Source organism: Oncorhynchus nerka, linkage group LG24 (genome assembly GCF_034236695.1).
Source record: "Oncorhynchus nerka isolate Pitt River linkage group LG24, Oner_Uvic_2.0, whole genome shotgun sequence".
NCBI classification, from domain to species: Eukaryota; Metazoa; Chordata; class Actinopteri; order Salmoniformes; family Salmonidae; genus Oncorhynchus; species Oncorhynchus nerka.
The window spans coordinates 17,201,138-17,218,954 of record NC_088419.1 but is presented as its reverse complement, the minus strand read 5'-3'; the positions used below and the strand labels follow the sequence as shown (position 1 = coordinate 17,218,954).

Below are 17,817 nucleotides of genomic sequence, written 5' to 3'. Positions count from 1 at the left end.
TTTACATTTTTAAATCAACGTTCTAGCTTTTTTTATGACTTGTTAAACAAAATCATTTATCAGAGTAATTGTATTAGTATAAAATATAATTTCCCACCAAAAATAGAAAACAATATAGCTCAGTATTTGTATGATTTATTTTAGTTGTTTTTGCTCATCTTTATAAAGTGTGCAAACAATTCCAGTTGTGATTGTATCTATCAATGACCACAGTATGGCACTCTATCAAAACGGTGTTATGCTTAACGTTTTGGTGCTTTATAAAATGCCTGCCACCATTAACACACATATTTAACTGATGCTGCAACAAGCCATAAAGAAGGCTATTCCAAGATTCTATAAACATGTCACCTGAAATTTACTATCAGGAGTGAACACGGTTTTAAAGACTGGGACTTGTACAGTAATCTGAGAAATGTGGTGTCTTCATGTCACACACCCCCGGTGTGGTCAGGAGTATGGAGAGGTTATCATATCGATGTCAGACCCCGCTCCCCCCACCATCACCATCACTTTCAGCATTTTGCAAATCATCATGTCAGTTAGGTCTCCTCCTGCACCCTTCCCTCATCCAGCAGTCTTGCCCTCTCTGCCGGGTTGCGCTCCTCTTCCTCCACCATGTTGGCGCAGCATGGAATCTTGGCCAGCAGGGGGCGATGAAGTCCATTATAAAGCGCTGCACCCACCAACAACACAATGAAACCCAGAACCTGTAAACCATGGAACTGCTCCCAGCCCAGAGCCAGACTGACCACCCAGATGACCACGGTGCGCAGACTGTCCAGCACCATGCGCGTGGTGGCGCTGATTTCCTTGGTGACGGAGATGCCGGCGAAGTTGAAGAAGGCGATGGACACCGTGTTGCCGAGCAACGCCAGGATGATCATGGGGTTGTGGCCGATCTGGCAGAAGGCGTCCAGTGCGTCCTCGAGAACGTGTCGGGGGTTGTTGCTAAAGCTCCCCACCGGGATGTAGAAAAAGGGGATGAGGAGCAGCGAGAGGATGAAGAAGCCAAAGAACCCTAGAGAGATGGAGGAGAAGGAGGAGGCTGGAAATTAATGGAGTCTGGATGAATTACTAACAAGCTACAAACATTCTGTCTTTGATACAGCGCTAAAGGTGACAACACAGACATTATGATTATTTTCACAGAAACAAAAGAGAAATGTCAAACAGGTTACTAAGTACTACTTAGACATGTAAAAATCTGGTTGCTACGCTTGCATATCTTCACTGTAAGCTTCACTCTCAAAGCTGTACAAACACCACTGCTACATTCTGTAGCTAGAGTTATACATTAACCCAATGCATACACCCAGAAACGTATATGTTCACTGTACCTTCAGTGCCCACGGCCCGTAAAGGATGAACGTCGTGCTTGTAGACAAACTTCTCCTCCAGAACCATCTGGACAGCCGCAATGACCTGGGCCATTATGATCAGAAGATCACCTGGGGGTCAGAAGAGATGGCTTTTACATGGTAGTTCCTCATTGGATATTTGTTTTGGCAAGATGTTGCTGCTGAGGGAAAACAAGTCTCTGGAGAAGTCAAATGTAAAAAGTAAATATTGACTCCAACTCAATCATGGGCCTTGTTTGAATTGAACATCATTCAAATGTATCCTTCGTTCCAACTTTCCTTTGGGTAATCACTGATCAGACAACACTTATTTATTTTTTAGGTTGTAGATCAGCTTTAATATTACAGATGCAGTTGAAGTCAGAAGTTTACATACAACTTAGCCAAACACATTTAAACTCATACACTGAATTAGTATTTGGTAGCATTGCCTTTAAATTGTTTAACTTGGGTCAAACGTTTCGGGTAGCCTTCCACAAGCTTCTCACAATAAGTTGGGTGAATTTTGGCCCATTCCTCCTGACAGAGCTGGTGTAACTGAGTCAGGTCTCCTTGCTCACACACACTTTTTCAGTTCTGCCCACACATTTTCTATAGGATTGAGGTCAGGGCTTTGTGATGACCACTCCAATACCTTGACTTCGTTGTCCTTAAGCCATTTTGCCACAACTTTGGAAGTATGCTTGGGGTCACTGTCCATTTAGAAGACCCATTTGCGACCAAGCTTTAACTTCTTGACTGATGTCTTGATATGTTGCTTCAATATATCCACATCATTTTCCTTCCTCATGTAGCCATCTATTTTGTGAAGTGCACCAGTCCCTCCTGCAGCAAAGCACCCCCACAACCTGATGCTGCCACCCCCGTGCTTCATGGTTGGGATGGTGTACTTGCAAGCCTCCCCCTTTTTCCTCCAAACATAACGATGGTCATTATGGCCAAACAATTCTATTTTAGTTTCATCAGACCAGAGGACATTTCTCCAAAAAGTACGATCTTTGTCCCCATGTGCAGTTACAAACCGTAGTCTGGCTTTTGGCAGTTTTGTAGCAGTGGCTTCTTCCATGCTGAGCGGCCTTTCAGGTTGTCGATATAGGACTCGTTTTACTGTGGATAAAGATACAGAAGTATCTGTTTCCTCCAGCATCTTCACAAGGTCCTTTGCTGTTGTCCTGGGATTGATTTGCACTTTTCGCACCAATGTACGTTCATCTCTAGGAGACAGAACGCGTCTCCTTCCTGAGCAGTATGACGGCTGCGTGGTCCCATGGTGTTCATACTTGCGTACTATTGTTTGTACAGATGAACGTGGTACCGTCAGGCGTATGGAAATTGCTCCCAAGGATGAGCCAGACTTGAGGTCTACAATTGTTTTTCTGAGTTCTTGGCTGATTTCTTTTTGATTTTCCCATGATGTCAAGCAAATATGCACTGAGTTTGAAGGTAGACCTTGAAATACATCAACAGGTACACCTCCAAGTGACTCAAATTATGTCAATTAGCCTATCAGAACCTTTTAAAGCCTTGACATCATTTGCTGGAATTTTCCAAGCTGTTTAAAGGCTCAGTCAACTCAGTGTATGTAAACTTCTGACCCACTGAAATTGTGATACAGTGAATTATAAGTCTGTAAATAAGTCTGTTATAAGTCTGTTTCATGCACAAATTAGATGTCCTAACCAACTTGCCAAAACTATAGTTTGTTAACAAAAAAATTGGAGTGGTTGAAAAACGAGTTTTAATGACTCCAACCTAAGTGTATGTAAACTTCTGACTTCAACGTGTAGATTGTTCCTTTTATCAATGTAATTGTCTGCATCATTTCCAATCCCACATTCATACACACACAAACTCAGCAAACAAAGAAACATCCTCACTGTCAACTGCATTTATTTTCAGCAAACTTAACATGTGTAAATATTTGTATGAACATAAGATTCAACAACTGAGACATAAACTGAACGAGTTCCACAGACATGTGACTAACAGCATTTGAATAATGTGTCCCTGAACAAAGGGGGGGTCAAAATCAAAAGTAACAGTCAATGCAGCTGGAGGCCACATCAGATACTAAGTACTGCAGTGAATCTCCTCCTCATGGACTGCACCAGATTTGCCAGTTCTTGCTGTGAGATGTTACCCCACTCTTCCACCAAGTTCCCGAAAATTTCTGTGGGAGGGTGGGGGGGGGGTGTGGCCCTGGCCCTCACCCTCCGATCAAACAGGTCCCAGACGTGCTCAATGGGATTGAGATCCGGGCTCTTCGCTGGCCATGAAAGAACACTGACATTCCTGTCTTGCAGGAAATCACACACACAGAACAAGCAGTATGGCTGGTGGCATTGTCATACTGGAGGGTCATGACAGGATGAGCCTGCAGGAAGGGTACCACATGAGGGAGGAGGATGTCTTCCTGTAACGCACAGCATTGAGATTGCCTGAAATGACAACAGCTCAGTCCGATGATGCTGTGACACACCGCCCCAGACCATGGCGGACCCTCCCCCTCCAAATCGTTCCCACTCCAGAGTACAGGCCTCGGTGTAATGCTCATTCCTTCGACGATAAACGCGAATCCGACCATCACCCCTGGTGAGACAAAACCGGACTCCTCAGTGAAGAGCACTTTTTGCCAATCCAGCGACAGTTGGTTTGTACCCGTAGGCGATGTTGTTGCCGGTGGCATCTGCCTTACAACAGGCCTGCAAGCTCTCAGTCCAGCCTCTCTCAGCCTATTGCGGACAGTCTGAGCACTGATAGAGGGATTGTGCGTTCCTGGTGTAACTCGGGCAGTTGTTGTTGCCATCCTGTACCTGTCCCGCAGGTGTGATGTTCGGCTGTACCGATCCTGTGCAGGTGTTGTTACATGTGGTCTGCCACTGCGAGGACAATCAGCTGTCCGTCCTGTCTCCCTGTAGCGCTGTCTTAGGCGTCTCACAGTACAGACATGGCCATTTATTGCCCTGGCCACATCTGCAGTCCCCATGTCTCCTTGTAGCATGCGGTATGGCACATTCACGCAGATGATCAGGGACCTTGGGCATCTTTCTGTGTTTTTCCAGAGTCAGTAGAAAGGCCTCTTTAGTGTCCTAAGTTTTCATAACCGTGACCCTTAATTGCCTACCGTCTGAAAGCTGTTAGTGTCTTAACGACCATTCCACAGGTGCATGTTCATTAATTGTTTATGTTTCATTGAACAAGCATGGAAAACCGTGTTTAAACCCTTTACAATGAAGATCTGTGAAGTTATTTGGATTTTTACAAATGATCTTTTCAAGACAGGGTCCTGAAAAGAGGGACATTCTTTTTTTGCTGAGTTCACATGAAATGAGTTGCAAAATGAATAGGAAATATAGTCAAGACGTTGACAAGGTTATAAATAATGATCTTTAATTGAAGGAATAAATTGTGTCCTTCAAACTCCGCTTTCGTCAAAGAATCCTCCATTTGCAGCAATTCCAGCCTTGCAGACCTTTGGCATTCTAGTTGTCAGTTTGTTGAGATATTCTGAAGATATTTCACCCTATGATTCCTGAAGCACCTCCCACAAGTTGGATTGGCTTGATGGGCACTTCTTACGTACCATACGGTCAAGCTGCTCCCATAACAGCTCAATAGAGTTGAGATCCGGTGACTGTGCTGGCCACGCCATTATAGACAGAATACCAGCTGACTGCTTCTTCCCTAAATAGTTCTTGCATAGTTTGGAGCTGTGCTTTGGGTCATTGTCTTGTTGTAGGATGAAATTGGCTTCAATTACGCGCTGTCCACTGGGTATGGCACGACTTTGCAAAATGGAGTGATAGCCTCATGAATGTTGTTCTTTGTGATCCGAACGCCTCAAACTTACATTTCTGTCCATAACACTTTTTTTTCAATCGTCCTCTGTCCAGTATCTGTGTTCTTTTGCCCATCTTAATATTTAATTTTTATTGGCCAGTCTGAGATATGGCTTTTTCCTTTGCACCTCTGCCTAGAAGGCCAGCATCTCGGAGTCGCCTCTTCACTGTTGACATAGAAACTGGTGTTTTGCAGGTACTAATTAATGAAGCTGCCAGTTGAGGATTTGTGAGGTGTCTGTTTCTCAAACTAGACACTAATATACTTGTTCTCTTGCTCAGTTGTGCATCTGGGCCTCCCATGCCTCTACCTATTCTGGTTAGCGCCAGTTTGTGCTGTTCTGTGAAGGGAGAAGTACACAGCGTTGTAGGAGATCTTCAGGTTTCTTGGCAATTTCTCTCATGGAATAGACCTTCATTTCCCAGAACAAGAAAAGACTGATGAGTTTCAGAAGAAAGTCCTTTGTTTCTGGCCAATTTGAGCATGTAATCGAACACAAATGCTGATGGTCCAGATACTCAACTAATCTAAAGAAGCCAGTTTTATTGCTTATTTAAAATCAGAACAGTTTTCTGCTGTGCTAACATAATTGCAAAGGGTTTTCTAGTGATCAATTAGCCTTTTAAAAGGATAAACTTGGATTAGCTAACACAACGTGCCATTGGAACACAGTGGTGGTTGATAATGGACCTCTGTACGCCTACTTAGATATTCCATTAAACATCAGTTTCCAGCTACAATAGTCATTTACAACATTAACAATGTCTACACTGTATTTCTGATCAATGTAATTTTAAATGGACAAAAAAAAGTGATTTTCTTTCAAAAACAAGAACATTTCTAAGCGACCTCAAACTTTTGAACGGTAGTATGTGTGAGATATATACACACACACACACACACACACACACACATTCCCCCTTTACTCTTTTTCCATAACCCTACCACCCCTCCCCTAATTGGAGCAAATTAATGGACAACAATACTTAAGCTTACACTGACAGCTTTGGAAAGCTTGCGTTCACATATACAATCATGAGTTAGATCTGTGAATAACTCAAGTGTGAAAGAAGGGAAAGATTATTTTCGATCAGGACCCTACCTTTGCCACTAAGTGGCTACTCATTATACTCTAAACAATGTGTCCTAATCCCAGGCCTACCCTCTTAACAATGTGTCCTAACCCAGACATACCTTTGACACAGGAAGTATTCCCTTCCAACCACCATTCTTTCTCTCTTACCAGTGATGACCTCGCTGAGTTTGTGTGAGTCATCCTTGTTTCCGCTTATGAAGTCGGCCACGCCCACCATCACCAGGCCCAGAATAGTGACAAAGATGCCCGTCCACTGACTGGCCACCAGGCGGCGCCCCAGGAAGGCCACCGACAGCAGGCCCGTGAAGATGATCACCGCCCCACGCAGCATCTGGAAGCTGGAGGCACTCGTCATGTTCAGGGCTGGGGAGAAAGGATAGAGTCACAGAGGGTAACAGACAGACCTTGGTTCAAATAGGATTTGTTTTATTTCTTGTTCCAGGCTGTATCACAACCGGACGTGATTGGCCCAGCGTCATCTCGGTTTGGCCGGTGTAGGCTGTCATTGTAAATAAGAATTTGTTCTAAACGGACTTGCCTAGTTAAATAAAAAGGTTAAAATATATACACACACACACACTACTCTGGATGGTTCTGACTTAGAATACGTGGACAACTACAAATACCAAGGTGTCTGTCTAGACTGTGAGTCCTTCCAGACTCACATTAAGCATCTCCAATCCAAAATTAAATCTAGAATCGGCTTCCTATTTCGCAACAAAGCATCCTTCACTCGTGCTGCCAAACATACCCTTGTAAAACTGATCATCCTACCGTACCTCGACGTACCTTGTCATTTACAAAATAGCCTCCAACACTCTACTCAACAAATTGGATGCAGTCTATCACAGTGCCATCCGTTTTGTCACCAAAGCCCCATATACTACCCACCACTGCGACCTGTGCGTTCTCGTTGGCTGGCCCTCGCTTCATACTCGTCGCCAAACCCACTGGCTCCAGGTCATCTTCAAGTCTCTGCTAGGTAAAGCCCCGCCACATCTCAGCTCACTGGTCACCATAGCAGCACCTACCCATAGCAAGCGCTCCAGCAGGTATATCTCACTGGTCATCCCCAAAGCCAATTCTTCCTTTGGCTGCCTTTCCTTCCAGTTCTCTGCTGCAAATGACTGGAACGAACTGCAAAAAAACACTGAGGCTGGAGACTCATATCTCCCTCACTAGCTTTAAGTACCAGCTGTCAGAGCAGCTCCCAGATAACTGCACCTGTACATAGCCAATCTGTAAATAGCCCATCCAATTACCTCATCCCATACTGTATTTATCTTGCTCCTTTGCACCCCAGTATCTCTACTTGCACATTCATCTTCTGCACATCTACAATTCCAGTGTTTAATTGCTATATTGTAATTACTTCGCCACCATGGCCTATTTATTGCCTTACCTCCCTTATTTATTTGTAATAATGACAATTACAACAATACTGAATGAACACTTATTTTAACTTAATATAATACATCAATAAAATCAATTTAGCCTCAAACAAATAATGAAACATTTTCAATTTGGTTTAAATAATGCAAAAACAAAGTGTGTGTGCCATATAAGTGCAATATGTGCCATATAAGAAAGCTAACATTTAAGTTCCTTGCTCAGAACATATGAAAGCTGGTGGTTCCTTTTAACATGAGTCTTCAATATTCCCAGGTAAGAAGTTTTAGGTTGTAGTTATTATAGGAATATTTCTCTCTATACCATTTGACTATTGGTTGTTCTTATAGGCACTTTAGTATTGCCATTAACAGTATAGCTTCAGTCCCTCTCCTCGCTCCTACCTGGGCTCGAACCAGGAACACATCGACAAAAGCCACCCTCGAAGCAGCGTTACCCATGCAGAGCAAGGGGAACAACCACTCCAAGTCTCAGAGCAAGCGACGTTTGAAACGCTATTAGCGCGCACCACACTAACTAGCTAGCCATTTCACATCGGTTACACCAGCCTAATCTCGGGAGTTAATAGGCTTGACGTCATAAACAGCGTAATGCTTGAAGCACTGCAAAGAGCTGCTGGCAAAACGCACAAAAGTGCTGTTTGAATGAATGCGTACGAGCCTGCTGGTGCCTACCATCGCTCAGTCAGACTGCTCTATCAAATCATAGACTTAATTATAACATAATAACACACAGAAATACGAGTCTTAGGTCATTAATATGGTCGAATCCAGAAACCATCATCTCGAAAACAAGACGTTTATTCTTTCAGTGAAATACGGAACCGTTCCGTATTTTATCTAACGCGTGGCATCCATAAGTCTAAATATTCCTGTTACATTGGACAACCTTCAATGTTATGTCATAATTACGTAAAATTCTGGCAAATTAGGCGGCCCAAACTGTTGCATATACACTGACTCTGCGTGCAATGAACTCAAGAGAAGTGACACAATTTCACCTGGTTAATATTGCCTGCTAACCTAGATTTCTTGTTTATGACATTGATGTTTATGGTTAGGTACACATTGGAGCAACGACAGTCCTTTTTCACGAATACGCACTGCATCGATTATATGCAACGCAGGACACGTTAGATAAACTAATAATATCTTCAACCATGTGTAGTTAACTTGTGTAGTTGATTGTTTTTTATAAGTTAAGTTTAATGCTAGCTAGCAACTTACCTTGGTTTACTGCATTCGCGTAACAGGCAGGCTCCTCGTGAGGCAGGTGGTTAGAGCGTTGGACTAGTTAACTATAAGGTTAATAGATTGTACCTTGACAGCTCTGGATTTCAAAGCTGTCGTTCTGCCCCTGGACAAGGCAGTTAACCCACCGTTCCTAGGCCATCATTGAAAATAAGAATGTGTTCTTAACTGACTTGCCTAGTTAAATAAAGATTAAATAAAAGGTGTAAAAAAAATATTTTATATATATTTATATATATTTTATTTATCGGCCAAATTGGTGTCCAAAAATACCGATTTACGATTGTTATGAAAACTTGAAATCGGCCCTAATTAATCGGCCATTCCGATTAATCGGTTGACCTCTAGTCTCAACTGGCAATTCATTTCTGGCAAAAGAAAGCAAATACTAATTGATCCCAGATCCACAGACAGTCAGCACAAACTTTCACTATGATGACTCAAAAATCGTGACTTCTCGGTTATTGTGTCCAGTTCCTTAAAACAAATGGGAGACACTTCACAAGAACTTAAAGGGGAATACAGTTTAAAATTGTGCCTCTGACCATAATATTTTATAGATCATTTAGACTTTCTTGCAGTTTAAGAATATTTTTTAAGAATCAAACTCAGAAGCCCTTTTTGGTGTGAATGGTCAAATTATGAAAATATGATGTAAAGTGCGAGGGAATTAAATGGTGGCCTAAGCAGCGAGCGACACATTCCCAGAAAACTCTGGAGCCCACTGCAACACAAAATGAAGAGAAATATCTAGGATGTTCGGATCACGTACCAACATACATGATGGAGGTAGCGGTCATGTCACAGAGGGCAGGGGGGAGGAAGAGGAGGTGGTTGAAGCTCTGGCCAGTGTTCATCTTGGGCTCTGGTCTTCGTCTGTCGTGACAAAGCAGCATGTGGAAGACGACCAGACAACTGAGCTCCCCCAGGAACATCCCTACGGCCTAGAGAGAGAGACAGAGCGATGTGGGGGGGGGGGGGGGGGGGGGCAGTGAGCCAGAGACACACAGTTGAGACAGAAGAGACAATGACAGCATTTAGGAACCGTCCTATCAACACGGTTGATAAACATCAAGTAATTCATTTAGGTCTAGCTTATATAGTTATATTCTGTGTTTTTTTATGAGGGGAAGGGAGACTGTACCTGTACAAACGGGTGGGAGAATGTGTGTTCAGGGGAGTTTTTGCAACCCTTTGCAGAGAACATGTCAGCCCATCTGGGGGAGAACAGGAGACAGTTTATTAAGTTTGCTCAAGAATGTCACACTAACAGTCAGAAACCAATCTGTCTCCTTTCAAATACTTGCGCTTGATTGAGCTTGCTTTGCGCAATGGAACCAACAATAGTCCCAAAAGTTCAAACCACACCCATCTGGCACTCCAGGCAGACTCAATCAAATGCTCAAAGTATGATACGGTGACATAGGGGTTAATGAGTGACTTAGTCGTCTGTGCCTAGCTACCTGAACACCCACTGACTTTTATAGTCCAATAGGCCTGATCAGTAGAGGCATGACCAGCATGTGAGTTCTCCTTGCTGATTGAATATAGACTAAGGGCTGTGGTCACAGCGCCTCAAAGTGATGATGTGGCCCTTTCCTCACAGTAGCAGTCTGAGCTCCATAACACCACTGTACCCAGTTGAGTATCTGTTTGATTGACTGAATTTAGCTGTTGATCTGAGAAAGTTTTACATTTACACATTGCCAAGTCCAATAACATATACAGTTGGTTAAATCAACTCAAGGCTACTGACATCTACGTTTTTAATCAACAAGAGGAACTGTTCTCAGCTCAAGATAACATTCTCCTCAGAGAAGCACAGACAGTGAAGTGTTTGGTTTCTGGTGACCGCTCTGGAAAGAAGCCCAAAGAAAGCAGATGAAACGTGATCTCTCTATTTGCTACATTGTCTCATTGCACTGAGCAAGAGCAACCATGTATTTTATACAGTACTCCAGTACAGTTGTGACTTGAGACATACTGATGGGACTTGCCAGACTAGACCACGTTGATATTTCCACATGACATAAAAGAGCACACAGTAGCACAACTACGACCTATAGGCCCAGCCTATATCACATTTTGCATGACAGCAAAAGAGAAGTTGAGACGCCAAGCCGTAGTTTAGAGAAGTCTGCTTCTTTTGTGGCAACTAAGCAAATGTGATTTGCAGAGACAGCAGTGTCCTCGCTCTTCATGTCATCAAAATACATGTATTAATCAACAGTGATGCAAGAGCACGTGAAAGGTTTCCCTCCCTGTGTCTGGCACTTGTCTAATGTCTAGAAATGTCACAATTTCAAATGTAGTCATACGTTGCATTTAGGCTACACCTAAGCTAAGCTAGTGAGCAAACATACAGCTTCTAATTCTCAACCAGGCATTGTTTACAGACAGATTGGCTCGTTGCTGACCAAAGCAATTTAAAACAGGCATTTAGGCCTACAACAATGGCATCATGGAAATCTAGCTTTTTCCCAAAAGTACAATAAAATGTCAAGTAGCCTCGCCTAATTTAGCCTACTGTAAAATATACAAAGAGATTGAGCCACAATAATTCAGTTCACAAGGATTCAACAGTGCAATAAACACTGTGGCCCAAATCTTGATGCCTAGGACAGTGGTCACCAACCTTTTGAGTCAAGATCACTTTGAGTCAAAATGCAAGCAGAGATCTACTGCTCCGATGTATTTTTATTTTTAACATGACTTAAATGTAAGACTATCCAACATTATCCAATTAAAAACAGTTCTGTAACAATGAGGTTTGTGCAGTAGGCTATAGGCCCAATACAATATCACTGCATATTGGCTAAGCTTGAATTTCCCTGCCAATGTTCTTCTCAGACCATTTTGAAATTATAGGTATGTGAGAACATTTTCATCATTTTTTGTATTACTTTTGAGACACAGCTGAGTGAGCATAATAATTGTATTTTTACTGGACTTGATGGCCTGCATCTGATGGTCAGTATGAGAGGAGGGTGAGGCTGCCTCTCACCCGACTTACAGTGCCTCCTCTCTCTCCCGCCATAGGCTGAGAAAAGGGGACACAGCCTTCCAGCTGTTGGTGAAACTTAAATCGCACTGCATTACTTTGCCTCCTGCGCCAATTCAGGTTGTTACTCCTATAACCAGAGAAAGTGAAATATTCCTCGATATTAACAAATACACAAGCCACAAATAATAACAACGCAAGCTTATCAAAACACTGCTAGACTCATTCATTACAACTGCAGTGCTGGTAACGCGCATTTTATGACTAGTAAAACTGTTGGAGAAAAAAAGTGACAGTTCTGATCGAAAACTTAAACTTAGTTATATAAACAGCAGCTCTTTGTTGTATTCGTCGAGTTTTTCACTAGTCGCGGTTTTAAAAAGGTTTCAAATCTCACATTATCAACTTTGCTGTACGTTTGAGTATTCTTTTTATAGTCTATCGCACGAGGAAACTGCAGACTCAGTGATCTAAACTATCGGATTGGCCAGCAGTAGAACTATAGGTCCACCTCATTTGCTATCTGGGACTACCGGTAGGCAAAGTTCTATCTTCAGACACAAAATGGTTCAAAATTGGAATACTTTGCCTTCCCGGCGCTAGGACTACTGAATCAAGCTCACCTACCGCGAAACGAATAACACAATTAGGGACCCAAGGCTTTATCGTTGTTGTTTTTTTACATAAATGTTTGTTTAGCGAAAAGGAATGGCTTTGCGATCAACCAGATGCTCAACACTGGCCTATGCCATTGGCTACATCGTAGACCGTGAAATCAATTGACAACGTGAATGAAGCGTTCACTTACTTTGCCGATAGCGTGTTGATAGAGCCGGTTGTGAGCATAAGACCCGCAAGAAAGAGTTGATACTTTGTCCAAGCCATGTTGGACGTGCCGGGATAGAAAATACAACTACTAGATACTTTGTTTCAAACGCAGCGACTTGTGTTCACGCTCTCTGCCTACAGGAATGAAATCACATGACATCGAGTGTGTCAGCTGACCGAGTGCGCACAAGCAGTTAAAGGATCGTTTCCTGTTGTGGCTTTGTCAAAGTCCGACGGGTTGCTTCTTCTTGTCATTCAGTCCGAAGGACTGTCGTTTTTGTTCCCGAAAAATGACCTTTTAGACACATACGATTATAATGTATCATAACAGGAACAGGTCGTATTTATGGGTGATATATATATATATATATATCTTAGCCATTATGCCTCCTGGCATGGTTGGTAGACTTAAGAAAAGCAAGCAATAACTCAATCTACTGAATAAGATTCACATTCCTTTAAATATTTAACCCAGATTTTTAGCAGAGATGCAGAGAAGCATATTTAGTTTCTTAAAAACCACGAGTCAGTAGGATACAGACAGTTTAAGAGGTACAGTGGGGCAAAAAAGTATTTAGTCAGCCACCAATTGTGCAAGTTCTCCCACTTAAAAAGATGAGAGGCCTGTCATTTTCATTATAGGTACACTTCAACTATGACAGACAAAATGAGAAACAAAATCCAGAAAATCACATTGTAGGATTTTTTATTAATTTATTTGCAAAATATGGTGGAAAATAAGTATTTGGTCAATAACAAAAGTTTATCTCAATACTTTGTTATATACCCTTTGTTGGCAATGACAGAAGTCAAACGTTTTCTGTAAGTCTTCACACGGTTTTCACACACTGTTTCTGTTTTTTTGGCCCATTCCTCCATGCAGATCTCCTCTAGAGCAGTGATGTTTTGGGGCTGTTGCTGGGCAACACAGACTTTCAACTCCCTCCAAAGATTTTCTATGGGGTTGAGGTCTGGAGACTGGCTAGGCCACTCCAGGACCTTGAAATGCTTCTTACGAAGCCACTCCTTCGTTGCCCGGTCGGTGTGTTTGGGATCATTGTCATACTGAAAGACCCAGCCACGTTTCATCTTCAATGCCCTTGCTGATGGAAGGAGGTTTTCACTCAAAATCTCACGATACATGGCCCCATTCATTCTTTCCTTTACACGGATCAGTCGTTCTGGTCCCTTTGCAGAAAAACAGCCCCAAAGCATGGTGTTTCCACCCCCATGCTTCACAGTAGGTATCGTGGTCTTTGGATGCAACTCAGCATTCTTTGTCCTCCAAACACGACGAGTTGAGTTTTTACCAAAAAGTTATATTTTGGTTTCATCTGATCATATGACGTTCTCCCAATCTTCTTCTGGATCATCCAAATGCGCTCTAGCAAACTTCAGACGGGCCTGGACATGTACTGGCTTAAGCAGGGGGACACGTCTGGCACTGCAGGATTTGAGTCCCTGGCGGCGTTACTGATGGTAGGCTTTGTTACTTTGGTCCCAGCTCTCTGCAGGTTATTCACTAGGTCCCCCCGTGTGGTTCTGGAATTTTTGCTCACCGTTCTTATGATCAGTTTGACCCCGCGGGGTGAGATCTTGCGTGGAGCCCCAAATCGAGGGAGATTATCAGTGGTCTTGTATGTCTTCCATTTCCTAATAATTGCTCCCACAGTTGATTTCTTCAAACCAAGCTGCTTACCTATGGCAGATTCAGTCTTCCCAGCCTGGTGCAGGTCTACAATTTTGTTTCTGGTGTCTTTTGATAGCTCTTTGGTCTTGGCCATAGTGGAGTTTGGAGTGTGACTGTTTGAGGTTGTGGACAGGTGTCTTTTATACTGACAACAAGTTCAAACAGGTGCCATTAATACAGGTAACGAGTGGAGGACAGAGGAGCCTCTTAAAGAAGAAGTTACAGGTCTGTGAGAGCCAGAAATCTTGCTTGTTTGTAGGTGACCAAATACTTATTTTCCACCATAATTTGCAAATAAATTCATTAAAAATCCTACAATGTGATTTTCTGGATTTTGTTTCTCATTTCGTCTGTCATAGTTTAAGTGTACCTATGATGAAAATTACAGGCCTCTCTCATCTTTTTAAGTGGGAGAACTTGCACAATTGGTGGCTGACTAAATACTTTTTTGCCCCACTGTATGCAAAACAATTGACATATTTCACTGCTCTATTTCACTAGGATGAGTTGCACAGAAAAAGCCATATCTCAGACTGGCCAATAAAAATAAAAGATTAAGATGGGCAAAAGAACACAGACACTGGACAGAGGAACTCTACCTAGAAGGTCAGCATTCCGGAGTCGCCTCTTCATTGTTGACATTAAGGCTGGTGTTTTGCGGGTACTATTTGATGAAGCTGCCAATTGAGGACATGTGAGGCATCTGTTTCTCAAACAAGACACTCTAAGGTACTTGTCCTCTTGCTCAGTTGTGCACCTGGGCCTCCCACTCTTTCTATTCTGGTTTGTGGTTAGGGCAAGTTTGCGCTGTCCTGTGAAGGGAGAAGTACACAGCGTTGTACGATATCTTCAGTTTGTTGGCAATTTCTTGCATGGAGTAGCCTTACTTTCTCAGAACAAGAATATACTGATGAGTTTCAGAAGAAATGTCTTTGTTTCTGGCCATTTTGAGCCTGTAATCGAACCTACAAATGCTTATGCTCCAGATACTCAACTAGTCTAAAGAAGGCTCATTTAATTGCTTCTTTAATCAGGACAACAGTTTTCAGCTGTGCTAACATAATTGCAAAAGGATTTTCTAAGGATCAATTATCCTTTTAAAATGATAAACTTGGATTAGCTAACACAACATGCCGTTTGAACACATGATGGTTGCTGATGGTTGCTGATAATGGACCTCTGTACGCCTATGTAGATATTCCATAAAAAATAATCTGTTTCCAGCTACACTAGTCATTTACAACATTAACAATGTCTAAACTGTATTTCTGATCAATTTGATTTTAAACGGACCAAAAATGTGCTTTTCTTTCAAAAACAAGGACATTTCAAAGTGACCCCAAACTTTTGAACGGTAGTGTGTATGTTCATTAATATGTCATTAGCATATCATATATGTCACTATTGCAGTAGCTAACATACTTACGTTATGTGTTCTATTTAGAGTCCGATCCCATCAAATTTGCAGAGGCATCAACATCAAGCTCAGCAACAGGAACTATTGTATGTCACCTTCTAAAATCTTACTAAACTCTACTAAATCTTTCCATGACTCCATGATGAGCAAATACATATATTGAAGCTAGGCATAAACATGCTCCATGTCTTGTTGTCATAGTTGGTGTGTTTACAAGTAGGCTACAACTTCTACTGTAGTTTTCTCTGTATTATGGAGGCTTAATTGATTGTTCATGCAAGGCATGAATTCTCAATTAGAGAAAATGAGCTATTAGCAAGGAGGGGATGGTGTGGGTGACTGACTGGTGATGGTTGGGGGTGGTATTGTGTCTAAAGTTTAGTATGAATGATCTATTGACATGAAGGGGGGGGGGGATATTGTCCCTTGTTTGAGTTTGTATTAATGGGGACAAAGTAGTAAATTGGTGTCTAATCACTGACTACTGTGTGTCCTACAGACTACTCCTGCTGTTGCTGAAGACTTTGATGCCAACTTTAGTAGTACAGAGCCTGTAGACTCAGTGAATGAAAGCATTCAGCCTGGAATAAGCTCAAGCTCAACATCATCTGACTTTGAAACAAGCCAGGATAGCCAAAGGTATTTATGAAATCACAATACCCTCTCGAGAAAACAAAATCACTAATACCCTAAACTGTCTACAAGTCAAGCCCCCTCAAACTCTTCACATCTTTGCTAACAGCTCATCTTAATGCCACAACATTGACTCTGAATGTAACAAAATAAATACCAGTACTGTACCCTTTTTTGTTTACAGATGAACATGTTTTACTGTATGGTTACACATCCTCATGATCAGTCTTCATGTATTTCCAGGAGACTTGCAGTACACACAAATCTTCTACAAGAGTTCGATGCAGTGGGTGGTGAAGAATATAGCACCAAAGCCTGCTAAACCAGCTGCCATTACCCAACACAAGAACACATTCTGGAACCTGCCTGGAACATTCAACCAACACAACATCCATATTCAGTTAGACTGATATTGTAGTATAATATAGAATGCCTAGTATTGTTACACCCTGATCGGTTTCACCTGTCTTTGTGCTTGTCTCCACCCCACTCCAGGTGTCGGTCATCTTACCATTAACCCCTGTGTATTTATACCTGTGTTCTCTGTTTGTCTGTTGCCAATTCGTCTTGTCTTGTCAGGTCTTACCAGTGTTCTTTCCCACCTTCCTGTTTCTCTAGTTCTGTTTCCAGGTTTTTCTGCCTGCCCTGACCCCGAGTCTGCCTGCCGTCCTGTACCTGCCTGACTCTGACCTGATCACGAACGTCTGCCTGCCCTCGACCTTCCCTTTGCCTGCCCTGTGTTTCTACTAAATCATCTGAGAACTGTACTAATCTCCTCCCGTGTCTGCATCTGGGTCATATCCTGAGTCGTGATAGTACGAACTGACCATGACTGACCCAGCAGATTCGGACTAGTTCTGCAACGCCGTCTCCTTCCAGGGAGCCATCATTGGAAGACACAAGGAGTTACTTCAACGTCTTATGGAGGATTCCAGACCTTGACGGAACTCTAAGACCGTGCCTTCAACACATTACTGGAGCAATTCCGTGGATTGTATGTGAGGCAGCCCGCCACTACAGTAACCCCCCAGACTGTGAATTACCTCACTACCAGCAGCGTTTCTCTCTATTCTACCCTGGATTCCCAAGAATCCCTCTTACCTTTTACAGAGTACTATGCTAGAGATCCCAGATCCTGCCGGGCGTTTTTCTCCCAGTATTCTCTCATCTTTGAGCTGCAGCCCTCTTAATTTCCCTTGGATTGCTCGAGGCTAGCGTATGTGATATTGCTGATGTCCGGGAGGGCTCTTGCCTGGGCTACGGCGGTGTGGGAGCAACAATCCACCGTTTG

General features: G+C 42.6%; 1 protein-coding gene and 1 long non-coding RNA gene across 2 annotated transcripts; one reads left to right on the top strand and one right to left on the bottom strand.

Annotated features, from left to right (window-relative positions):
* Nucleotides 1-119: 119 nt before the first annotated feature.
* On the bottom strand, nt 120-12,926 carry LOC115119899 (solute carrier family 35 member F6-like). The gene is made up of 6 exons (XM_029648790.2): nt 12,767-12,926; nt 10,102-10,174; nt 9,730-9,901; nt 6,445-6,660; nt 1,341-1,451; nt 120-1,021 (listed from the first exon to the last, which is right to left on the bottom strand). The coding sequence occupies exons 1-6, from the start codon at nt 12,841-12,843 to the stop codon at nt 543-545; spliced, it is 1,128 nt and encodes a 375-aa protein (XP_029504650.1). The 5' UTR covers nt 12,844-12,926; the 3' UTR covers nt 120-542.
* Nucleotides 12,927-14,892: 1,966 nt separating this feature from the next.
* LOC115119897 (uncharacterized) lies at nt 14,893-16,516 on the top strand. The gene is made up of 3 exons (XR_003862051.2): nt 14,893-15,205; nt 15,921-15,979; nt 16,393-16,516. It is a non-coding gene; the product is annotated as an uncharacterized LOC115119897 (long non-coding RNA).
* The last annotated feature ends 1,301 nt before the right edge of the window (nt 16,517-17,817 follow it).